This window comes from Taurulus bubalis (genome assembly GCF_910589615.1).
Source record: "Taurulus bubalis genome assembly, chromosome: 16".
Lineage (NCBI taxonomy): Eukaryota > Metazoa > Chordata > Actinopteri > Perciformes > Cottidae > Taurulus > Taurulus bubalis.
In genome coordinates, this window is record NC_136604.1 from 5302006 (window position 1) to 5314790 (window position 12785).

At 43.3% G+C, this 12785-nt stretch overlaps 1 protein-coding gene across 1 annotated transcript; it reads right to left on the reverse strand.

The window, feature by feature from the left end:
* Positions 1-425: 425 nt before the first annotated feature.
* Positions 426-11901, reverse strand: LOC306748518 (protein argonaute-3; the record flags this gene model as incomplete). Its single annotated transcript, XM_079231692.1, has 16 exons — positions 11876-11901; positions 11275-11411; positions 9443-9595; positions 8260-8347; positions 8013-8160; positions 6359-6478; positions 6149-6271; positions 5303-5436; positions 4740-4924; positions 3765-3924; positions 3493-3583; positions 2658-2852; positions 2354-2488; positions 2030-2131; positions 1359-1558; positions 426-534 (listed from the first exon to the last, which is right to left on the reverse strand). The coding sequence occupies exons 1-16, from the start codon at positions 11878-11880 to the stop codon at positions 426-428; spliced, it is 2085 nt and encodes a 694-aa protein (XP_079087818.1). The 5' UTR covers positions 11881-11901.
* Positions 11902-12785: the final 884 nt, after the last annotated feature.

Genomic DNA, 12785 nt, shown 5'->3' on the forward strand with positions numbered 1-12785 from the left:
TGCTTCCACCCACGCACCAAAAAATCATCAGTTTTTGTCGTCGCCTTTTTCTTCTTTTTTTTTTTTTTTATAACACAAGGCGAAAAAAAAAAAAAACTAGATCAACTTTTGCGCTGCCGTCAAAACGGGAAGGAGAGGGTAAAAAGTAAAACAGAATCCGTTGTGATGTAAATACAGCAGAGGAGGTAAAGGTGACAGAGAGATGCAAAAACAACTGGCTGGTTTCAAATTGCATAATGTGGCTGTAACTCCTCTCTGGTTTACTACACCCTGACGCAGCCGGCCTCATCGGACTCCGGTGACCGAAGCTGCACCGGCACAAGGAGGGGGGGAGGGGAGGGGTCACTCTGCCGGGTGAGTCGACGTGGCTGGTGGGAGTCAGACACTGAGACTGGCTGGGGCAGATGGAGGGAGGTCGAGGGGATTCAGGCAAAATACATGGTGGTCAGTGTGTCGTGGTGGATCTGAACAGCCTTGGCCAGCGCCTGCGGGTCCCTGCCATTACTCTGCCCTGAAACATGGCTGCCCTCCGCACTGCCGGGGGGAAATGATGAAAGGAAGGAACGGTGAGTAACATAGAAAACCAAAAACATTACTATAACTATATTATTGCCATTGAAAAATGAATTAATCTCACTTGGAGAATGTATCAAATAAATCCCTGCTACATAATAAAGTAATAATAATAATAAAGTCTCAGAAAGCCACTTAAATTGGACAAAAGAAATATATCAGGGTTCATACACATTTTGACCAATCGATTTCCAGGACTTTAAACCAAATGTCCATGACCAAACATTTTGTGAAATCTCAGTGTAAACTTTACACTTTATTTTAGTATTTAAACTAACAATGAGAACACAAAGCATACAGTAAAACCTTAAATGACTCAAATGAATGAGACAATAGTTTGATTAAAAGAATAAACATTTATATAGATGCCTGTATGTATGCCTGCTTATATTTTGAACGTCTTTCTTTTAAAAGCATATTCAATATTTCAAACTCAGCGTAAATGAACGGCATGAACACATGAATATAACACATTTACATGACTTTTCCAAAACGTTTGGGATTTTATTTTTTTCAAGGACTTTTCCAGGGGTAAAAAAATAACCATTTTAAAATTCCATGACTTTTCCAGATTTTCCACGACCGTAAGAACCCTGATAGATAAAATAGGTGTTAATTCTTTAGAAGATGCAAACACAGTTCATACGTTATTTAGGTACATTAAACTACAGGACACATTTATACTGTACATTTCCAGATGTTACGATACTTGGCTCTTCCAGTTGAATGTTTTTGCTTCGTCACACTTGTGCTTGGCAATCTGGCCTCACAGGAAATACAATTACCTGTCGTGCTCTTTGTCAACCAGGTGGTAGCGGGCGCGGAAGGCCACCAGGTGGGCGTAGTAGGCCGGTGCCGGGATGGAGACGGAGCGCGTGCAGCGGACGTAGGTGTGGCACAGCTGGTAGGTGAGGAGCTGGAACTCGTCGCCGGTGAAACAGTTGTCGTCCCACAGGACGTGGTAGTGGGAGGGCCGGCTCGTACCCTGGAGGCATAACATGCAGCAAATCATTAATAATAATAAGGAAAGTGTCAGTATGGATTCATAAAATGTATTTAAAGTGATAGTGTGGATGTTTTTTTATTCGAGTTTGTATTAAGAACATTTCCAATGTCAGAGTATCGTTTGAAGAAACAGAAGTACCGACATGGAAACTAAGCAATGTACTGCTGTGGATGGGGGCAGCAGCTAAACTTATTTTAGCCACCAAAAATAAATAATCAATATCACACATACGACCTTACACAACCCTACTTCAAAAGATATGAACCATCCATTTAAATATGCAGCAATCTGGCCAAAAGAGTACTACTGTAACTCAGTCTAAGCAGTAACAGTACTGCAAACACAGGAAGGAATACTGCCATGTATATTCTCATCCTGCATTAAATCAAATCACAATATAGCTATGGTTCTCAACGTTCTTGAATGGGTTTCCGGTGACTAAAAGCGCACCTGGATTCCAGCGTGACTGCAGAGGTAAAAGTCAAACTCGTAGGGGTGGGTGATGTCCGTGTCCACTGTGGTGCCGGCAGGAATGTTTCCACTTCGTCCAACCTGAGATATAAATTAACAAACCGATTTAAGAGAACGTCAAACTGCCAGAAAAATCCAGCGGGAGCAATGACCGTGATACCAAATCCCTCTTTAATCTCCCTTTTTATAACCTTCGACCCCAATTTATCAACTCAATCAAACAGATGAAGATAATTGGCAGCCATAATATTTTACAAGACTCTCAGAGTGCCACGGATAGTGTCACTCCTCTTTGTTCCTCACCCGCTCGTTGCGATCTGCACAGAAGAGACGCGTGTGATGGCGTTTCTGTACAACAATGTAAGTAATCCCCGGCTGGTATTCCTTCTCTAGACCGATGCACGCCTCCCTGATGGCCAGCAGCTCATAGTACAGCACCTACACAGAAAACACAGCGAGACATTAGAAGTAAACAAATAGGCGTTAAGACAACCTGCAACGAGTCAAGAACTTAAGATCATGTGTTCAGTCCATATAAGGAAACAAAACGTGTACGATTTCAGCAAAAAGGGAGAATAAAAACCAAATAAACCAGAGGTTATTATACCTGTCTGAACTGTCCCTCTGACACGCCGTCCCTGTAGAAGATGATCCTGGTTGGCTTGTAGCGGGTCGATTTGTAGAACTGGATCAGGAGCTCTCGCACCATGGAGGCCAAGTCCTGGATGACCTCCTGTCTCGGCCTCTGGACCCGCACCGTAGCACAGTACCTGCTGGGGTGGGCGTCCATGCTGCCCACCACCTGTAGAGGCACAGCGTCCGTCAAACTCAATTACATGCAAAACTATTGCAACGGAAGAGCAGTTGAGAAATTATTTTTCCCCTGTGTATTTTCATAATGTCAGTAATGCCAGTGAAATTCCACGATTCTTGATGCCCGATTCAAAACCACGGTAAAAGAACCGTACAATTTATGAGATTACATTTGAAAACATCAGGATAATGTTTTAATATACATTATCTAAAACTAATGTGTACTTATTGAGCTTAATAGAGCTTGAACGCACCACAAGGAAACTCAATGATACCACTTTTAACGTCAGGACTGTGACGCCAACCGATGCTAACAGCTAACGTTAACTAGCTCTCCTCCAGCTGATTTCAACACACACTCATTGTTCACATGGAGCATTATCAGGGGGGAAAGTAGGGCGTAGGCGGACAGCCAGGCTTTTAAACATTTGGACTGAATTAACAGTAGTGCCAAGAGTCAAATCAACTTGAACACCAAAATGGTTACTAAAGGTTCAAAATTCTTTACGGGAGAGAAAGGGTATTTTTTGGGCAATAGACACAGGCCGATATGAGCAGTGTATGTGAAGACAAAATACAAGATTGTTGGCCATTTGTGTGTGTTTTTTCCCCCTGGAGTGAAGTCTCACCGCTGCAATAGATGGCTTTTTCCCGTCTCCTGCTGGAGGATGAGTGACATCCGCCCCGAGGAAGATGACAGGCTGCTGGAACACAGATGGTCTGGATGGATGAAAAGAGGCACGAAATTACCTCACGATCAATCTGTCATGTTGCAACGCTGACTTCTTAACAACCAACAGACACAGTGAGCCAAGAGAAAAAGATGAATGTCAATGTGAAGCAAAAACTCTCGTACAAAAAGAAACCTTGTTTATCTTTATTTGTTGTGTTCATTTTTTACCGCTGGTGTGGAACCAAGATGTTGTTGATGCCTCCCAGCTTGACGTTGATCTTGAGGCAGAGGTTGGAGAGGGTCTGAGGGGACGTCTTCACTACGTTCTTCACCTGCACACACTGAGTGGCCATGCCAAGGAGGGTGTCGCCCACCCGCTTCACCTCAGCTGTGGGTCAAAGAAATGGGATATTCCTTTAACTCTGTAACCACCGCTTACCGTATGGACATAAATGCCTCACAAACGTCATGTGACTGAAGTGAGGCTACTTTGAGCTGGTATCTCTAACGCGTAGCAGTCGCCTCGAGGTCAGCGCTTTAGATGCAACTGTTATATACCAGTGTTTCCCCTACAGTTATAATAGGGGGCAGGGCGCCCCCCTTAAGAAACCCCCCGCCCCCCTGTAATTTTCTCGATAGCGCCAGATCACAAGTCGTCATTTAAGGTTCTCTTTCCTATAGAACAGGTCTACACCTTGTTCTGTTATTAAACAAACTAAACGGCTGTATTTTATTTATATTATCCACACGACAGCTTGTCATTGCGGTCTTTACGTGGTCGCGTTAACACTTCTCCTCTGCTCTGCATCGCGCACAGCGGAGTTCAGAAAACAGATCTTAGCTCAATGTTGAGCATGAATTGTATCAAATCTACAACCCCGTTTTATAAAGATGTGTAGAGGCTCACTGCAGCCACTAATACTGATGCAACCTGATGTTCACACATCTGCACTCATTCTGTTTGGCAAAACAAATAGCTGTTTGTTTTCCACAATGAGCTATTTAGTAGTAACTAAATATTAGTTATTTTTTATGTTCTAAGTGATTGCAATTTAAAAATCTGATTTACTTGAAAGTCGTCGTCGCGCCCCCTCCGCCCCCCGAAGCTGTAAACCTAGGGGAAACACTGTGTACACACCGACTCCATGATTCACTTTTGTTACCATCGCTGTGCTGTTGTTTCAAGACAGGTATTCCTCTCACCATAGACCGGCGTTTTCCCGGGCAGGATTACGATGATGAGCTGCAGCCCAGCGTAGGTGTTCTTCAGGTGTCTGAACATGGGCTCCACGCTGTCGGCTCCCTGGGCGTATTTACAGAAACATGGCTGGCCTTGAATTGGCATCCCAGCGTCCTTTGAGATTTTGCGCAGCTGGTCAGTGAAACTCCTGAGAAAAAAGGAATTACCATCCATGAAAATGTTGTTTTTAATGTCACTACCAGTAGAGTATTGGTTTGATGCGATCCATGGATGTAATGTCTGAATTTCCACCTGTCAAAAAAAAATCTGCAACTGAAATACCCTTTAAAAAGTACTCTTAATCAATATACGGTTAACTTTGTAATTCTCAAAATATAGACCTTGCTTTCTATTTATCTAAATATATTTGAGTGGTTTCTTTGAATGTGAATGTTTCATTATAGCCAAAGACTTTCATTTGATTATGTTTTATGTAAATACATGCTTCATCATAATTTTAATCTGTTGATAATTTTTTTTTTTTTTCACTCCAACTAAACGATAACGGTAATTTGTGTGGACTCACTTCAGGATCTCTTCCCGGCACTGCCTCTGGGTGGCAAAGCAGGCGATGGCCCACATCTTGATCTCCACTCCGGTGTGAAACTGCTTCCCCCTCATGTCCCACACGCCGTGGCTGGGCGTGGCCACCGTGCGGTTCTGCAACGACAGTGCAGGGTTGACCTGCGGGGACTGGCAGTCACACGGACACAAACAGTACACAAGGACACGGACAACGTATGGATTCAAAGATTCAAAAAGGATTCAGGCAGCCAGTGGGATCTCAAGAACAAGTTCTACTGTGTAATTAACAGGCTCTGACAATAGCTGATAGGCTGATCGTGGCATTAGAGACAAATTCGTGCTGGCTTCTCATTGGCTCATGCAGGAATCGTTTGGCAGACATGCAAAAAAGAGACTACAGCTTCTATACGTGATCTCTTTATAAAAGCATGCATGTGTGAAACAATATAGAAACACAGCTGATTTCAAACCATCACACAGGAGATAAGACATGTAGGATGCGGTTTACAGTGTGAGCAAATCAAATGTGAGAAAAATAAAACTATAGACTCACAGGGTTTCCCCACAGAATTTCCCAAGTGTGGCTCGTTTTAAATTTTGGTTGTACTGATGACGGAGTTTCACAGTACAGGTCACTGATCACTAATATAAGGGCCATAATATCATCTGACTTTTTGGTTTTGGCACTGAAATTCAGATCCACCAAACGAGTCAGGGTTGTAAATACAACTTCAAACTTGGGGGGAAAGCCTGCAGTCTCGAACACACACCACACACAGACACGTTGAAAAACACACAAATGAAGCGTGATTTAAAGGGAAAGTACCATGAATGGTTCAGAGCTCACCCTGCCGCCATATTGCAGCATGGGGGCCGGCAGGACGCGGCCCGTCACCTGAGCCATCTCATCTCGCACGCGGAACTGAAACTCCTGGACGAACGGGTCGGCCTCGTAATTTGCACTCCTCACCTTTGAAGAGAGAAAATCATCTTCGTTGAAAAACAGAACAAAATTAAATAAGGATGCTTTGTGTCATTGTGTCTCTCATCTACTCACCAGTCTGCTGATCTCCTCCTGTCTGTCTGGGGCAGAGCGGGCTGTTGCTTTGATCATGGTCGACGTCTGGTTATCTGTTAGTTTTTTTATGCAGCGCTGTCCAGGTACAATGTTGCACACCTAAATAATCAAAAAATGAAAAAAAACATAATATTTGAGTCCAGCCTGATAATCAGAATGAATAAACACACCACTGCCAGGGTCCTGAGGGGAGTCCGGAAATATGACCACATATCACCCATTCTCCAATCACTGCACTGGCTCCCTGTTTCATTCCGGATTAACTACAAGGTCCTAGTACTCACATAAATGCATCAACGGACATGCACGCCCCTACCTACAAGAACTCATCCCTAACCTCCACCCGCACCCTCAGATCTACAGGCCACTCGCTCCTTCGGGTCCCCAACACCAAGCTCCGCACCATGGGCGACCGGGCCTTTTGCTCGGCAGCGCCACGCTTGTGGAACGGTCTCCCTGACCACCTGAGGGCAACTCAGACACTGAACTCTTTTAAGACTGGTCTAAAAACCTTTTTATTCAGGAAGGCATTTTTACCTTGAGTTCATTTATTGGCAGCTATTACATTCTTATTTTTATGGGTTGCTTTATCTATGTTTTAATCGGTTTTATTTGTTTTGACTATATGTGTGGCACTCTGGGATTCTTTGAAGGATGAGTGCGATAAAAATTAAATGCATTCATATTATTATTAAACACACGTTGTGGTCGCACTTGTGACCAAAAATCTGTAGTGCGTGACGAAATGTTTTCATTGGTCGCCTGACATTTAGCAGGTGTGTGTGTGTGTGTGTGTATGTGTGTGTGTGTGTCATGACAACCTTAAAACACACCGGTAATTAAAAATGACTGATTTAATTTTTTGCTGCGGTACTTGTTCCACCTGTCCCTGGCACCGAGAGGCCCAACCCAGACCTGACAGTAACAACATTATTTGTCACTATGAGCATCGCTGGTCCACCTTTAAAGATCAGCCTTCCCTAAGCGAGCCTGTGCATCAGTTAACGTTCACTTTAAATCAACAGGTGGCAAGTAAGACAGGGATAACTTCACTGCTACCTTCACAGCTATAACCTCACTGACAACTGTACATTAACCATTACGGGAAAACACTCCCTCTCCTGACTGCACCCTTGGTAACATGGATGAAGACTGTAGCCAAAACACCCTCCAGACACGTCCCCACCACTCTCTCAGTTCTCCTGCCTGTTCCCAAAATAGAGACTGGCCCCTGGTGGCCCGTGCTGTGCACTGCAGCACACCACATCGATGCAGCATCATAGAAATGCACCAGTGCATCCAATGTGAAAAGTTTGGAACCTTGTGTATCCATTTACAGTACACAGAAGCTGGGGTAGTTTACTTATCGCTTACTTGGATCTGAAACAGGCTTGCCGTCACTGTTTTTCATGAATTAAGCTAACCTTCACTCATGCTGAGGCACAACAGTGTGTTGGGTATAAAATGGGATTTATTATTCATGGTACTGATTGTATTTTTTATTTCACTGGTTCATGAGTAAAAGTATAAATGAGCTTTGACTGTTTGAAACAGAATTGGATTAAATCTCACAGTAAAAAAATTCTCAAAAGGTTTGACCAGCATTTGGCATCACAGTCCTATCGGTCCTTACCTCCAGGGGCAGGTAGGTGTGTTTCTGTTCCTGGCCCACCTGCAGACAAGGCAGGTGGGGGTACTTTAGCTGCAGGCTGTACTTCTCTCTGAAGTACTGCGCCACTGTACGCTCAACTGTCTGACCGCTCTCAAGCTGCAACGGAAATCTGTGGATTTGAAGGCAACAAAGAATCTCCTGTTAATGCGAGCCAGTGACAGCTTTGATTCAGAGTTAACGGCTAACGGGGTGCGATGTAGAAACGTACGTCTGGAGGCTGGCAGGGCGTCGTGTTACATTGCAGACTCGGTACTTCCTACGCATGGTTCCACAGTGTGTCACTTCCACTTTAAGACCTGTGAAGATGGTGGAATAAGCATTGGCAACATATAAGTGACTGCAGCTTCTATTCATAGAGTGGAACAAATGATCAGGCGTAAATGCCTGGGCTTCAACAAGATTCAGCTCTCATCCTTTATGCAACAAATAAACTGTCAAAACATACAATTCATGACACAATTCATGACACTTCCTAGTACAACTAGTTGCTTTTGCGTATTTCAATCTTGCAAATTTCAATGATAGTCAAAGAGGACAGTTTTCTAAGAGGTTCCCTTTACAGTAAACGACTAGATCTTTACTCACGAAGCATTCTTTAGCCCTTAAGAGAGCTGCTAAGGTGAAAAACTGTGGGAGGAGGACTTTTGAGAGGCTTGAGAGTTTCTTAAGCACAGGAGAAAATGGTGGAAAGACAGAAGGAGGAGAAATATTCTCCAAACAGTGAACGACAGCGAGTTAATGAAACGCTTCAGATGAGACCGTCCAGGGAGGATGTTCGTGGACTGATCTCGTTAGAGAAGCTCTCACTCCTCCAACCCAACAATGCCGGAAAAGAAAGTAAACCCAACACTAAGATATTTTGGAACTGGAAAGATGCAACGGTGTTCACTTGTTTACATTTACATGCTACTTATATAGACTGCCGAGCATATTAAGTACTACAATTGCCAGCATGTTAAATATATACATTATTATTTTTTTGGATCAACCAATCACACTTCTTTAAAAGAATGAGTTATACCTAGCCATAGAGTCAACCACACCTCCTCACTAAAGGTAAACCTTTCTGTCCCTTCAGATGCTCGGTGGTTTCCTAAATCATGTCCAGGCTAAGCGAGGAGGTTTGTGGATACGGCCCCCTGGACGGTAGGGCCACAGAATACCTTTTAATGTATACTCCTACTCTCTGAAACCAATCGAGCAATCGATCGTGGGTGAGGGTCGATTGCAAATTTTACAGTTACAGTATATACGACACGTTGGAAAGAACCCCCTCCAGGTGTTCCTGAGATATCGCATTCACGTGTCTCTCTGTTCGCAAGTACATCAAAACAGTGGCTCCCCAAACAACCACACAAAAAAGCCATCCAGGATAAGGCAACAAAAGCTGCCTTTGCTTGGCGACATACCTTTGATCTCTTTGGTGAACTTGACCCTGTGGGAGTCGGTGAGAGGGCGGGGCTGCTCGTCAATGTTGTGAATGTCCAGGACCTCACACATGAACTGGATGACTGGCTGGGCTTTGTAAAAAGCTGTGGCTGACACTGAAAAGATACGGGAGGAGATCAAACGGTCAAACCACTGTCGCAATAGCTTTTTGTGAGGTTTATGTCGAGCCATGAAGTGCACAGATTACTCTTTGGGGCCAAATGGTATTGATCTACTTCAGGGTAGGAAATATACATATTTTTTGGGGGGCAATTTTTGCCCCCAACGACTGAAATCCAGGGGCATTTAAAAAAAAATTGGGGGCACTTTTTGAAACTTGTGAAATAACATTTGACCTTTGTTCCAAAATAATAAATATACTTATTTAGGCTTACAGTATATGAGCAATTGTCATCAAATGGCAACAATACGACTATTAGGCAGTAGTCTACAGACTCAAAGTGTTTTTATTAGATTTTTTTTTAACAAAAGAACAAACAGAAAACATAAATCAGACAATCATATTCAATTGTATTCTTATTTCTTTGTGGTAATTCATTGTTATTACATTTTTTAAACAACTATTAACAATTATAACTTTTCTTTCTTTTTTTGTTACCTTAATCACGTTGTACCTACTAGGGGTGGGAATCTCCAGAGGTCCCACGATTCTATTTTATACTGCAACATAGAGTATTGCGATTTATTCCCTTTTTTCCACCGCAAATTGTCCCCAAAGGAAAACTTCGTCAACATATTCTATCTAAGAAGATCAAGTTTCATCTCACCTCAATCATTTTTATTGCAGAAAATGTGATTGTCAAGCAGACAAACTGACCTACATGTCATCAATGTTGTCTTTCGAGCTGGATGCGCCAAAGAGGGGGCGGGGCTTATCGCTTTGCAGTTTTCATTTACGCCTTCTACCATGGGTTTATAATATTATCCGTAGCCACAAAGCTCGGTGGATTTCACGCGAGAAAGTGTGTCTGAATGACGGCCGCTTCCAGCGCTGCTAGAGGACCAGCAGCCAGTTTGATGCTTTTTCTAACGTCTTTGATCAGCCGCGTGTCGCGCACGTTGTCCTGTGTGTTGCGCAACAGCTGTGAGAGCAGCGGCGCTACGAGTGACAGGAAGTCAAGACGATTGATTTCTAATCATTTCTAAATTTCATTACAGTTCTAATTTCTAAGTTCATTAAATAATCATAATTATTAGAGGAAATTGTGAGGGCATTTTTTGCCTCTGTCCTTGTGATATCATGGGCAAAATTATATTTCTTAGGGGCAGTTTTGCCCTTTGCTCTCGTGTATTTCCGACGTATTTTATCTACTTATAACCTCATATGAGGCTACACCCAGCAGACAGTTAGCTTAGCGTAACGACTGGAAAAAGCTAGTCTGGATCTGTCCAAGAAAAAAATCGAAAACTCTCCAAATAAAATAAGAGGTTTTGGTTTTAAGCTGGGTTATGTGCCGACTGTTTCTCAGGCTGGCACAGTAACGTCCTGGAGTCTCCGCTGGTTGATGGTAGAGAAGAAAGGAGTATAATAGTCCAGCACATAACCCCACAAGGTGTTGTTTACAACCTTTAGTTTTTGTACGGATTAAAAGAACAAAATATACTGTGTTAATTACTGAATTTAAGAGGTGCTCGTAGGTATATTTAGTTTTCCTTGGACAGAACCAGGCTAGCCTTTTACCCCAGTTCACAGTTGTGTAAGCTACGCTGAGTTGACCAGGTTCTGGCTGTAGCTTCACATGTACTTTACTTCATTCAAGGCATACATACTCACCATCGATGTTTAGCATCATTTTCCACATAGCTGGCCGCACTGACTGATGGAATCCAAACCAAACCTCTCTCCCTCCACCTAGCGGGTGATCGTAGCCCTCTGGGGAGGAGAAGAAGGATCGTCCGACAGGCGTGTACCTGGCGAGGACAGACAGGGTCACAACGGTGACACAAAGGTTAGTAGAGCACCAGGATATTACTCGTCTGGGGATGGGATTTGAGGTGCATTTCCCGTGTGGTTTACTCACACAATCAAACCATTTTGAATTAAAAAGGTAGTTATACGGTAACTCAATTCAATTCATATTATGCAACTATTCTTGGGTCATATTTCATGACCAGAAGAAATCTCTCATATCATTTAGATCAATACTGAAAACTGTAATATGGTAAAGGTAAAAATAAAAAAAAATAGTTATGATTTAAACAAAGCATTTCATCAAACTGTTACCTTAGAAACTAGTTTATTCTCATCTCAAATATTTAGCGACAATAAGATACAAGATATGATTTTAGGTATTTTAGTATGAGGTTTGAATTTCTTTGGAAATATTCCTAAGAAAAGGAACCTACAAACAAATATTCAAAGGGAGAAAACTCACTTCATGGAGGGCAGGTGTCGAAGGACCACGTCCACGGCGTGAACAGGGTTGGTGCTGATGGGCTTCTCCAGGTCCACCGGCTCGGCCACGGCGCGCCCCGTCAAGACTTCATGCAGCATGTGCCAGCTGACCAACGACACAAACCTGATGGTGACTTTAAAGGGGCGGTCCTTCCCACCGTCACCTGGCAGGGTGACATCCAGATCGACCTGAAGAGGGAAAACAAGGATTTGAGATCAATGATAAAGAGCCTCCAGCCTACCAGCCTATTTTCGGGACAGTCTTTCTCAAGCTGAACTGTGATTCCTTTGTTGGCCCAGACAACACAAAACACCATCGTACAAACATCTGACGTCATGTCTTACCCCACCGGTGGCGACAGGAAGTGGGCTAGCAGTGTAGAGGCTTCTCTTCCCATCGTAAACTGGCAGACAGTCGCCGAAAATGGTCACCTTAAAATGCTGGACCATGGAGTCCACCACCTCCCTGAAAAACCACAATCCACATGCAGCATGAATGCAGGCTCATACACACTCTAAGAATATAACAATAGTAGTGTGTTTAAGAAGTATTAACTCTCAGAGATTGACATTCCAACTTGTCTACAGCTCTGCCCGGTTACCTGTTGACCCGGCGAGGACATTTATCTGGCTTGATGTCCACCTCATACAGGTAGACGTCGATCTTGGGTATGTCCACCTGGAAGCAGTTGGCCAAAAGCTTGATGGGCTTCCCGAGGGTGCCATAGCCAGGCCGCCTTGGCAACGAGAAAAGGACTTGGGGTTCAGGGGCTGCTCCAACGTCTCCTACAACAGCAAATACCAAAAGATAAACAACATCACACATCAATTATGTATATTGTTGTAATAATAATAACATAAATATGCCTGTATATTACAGGATCTATCTT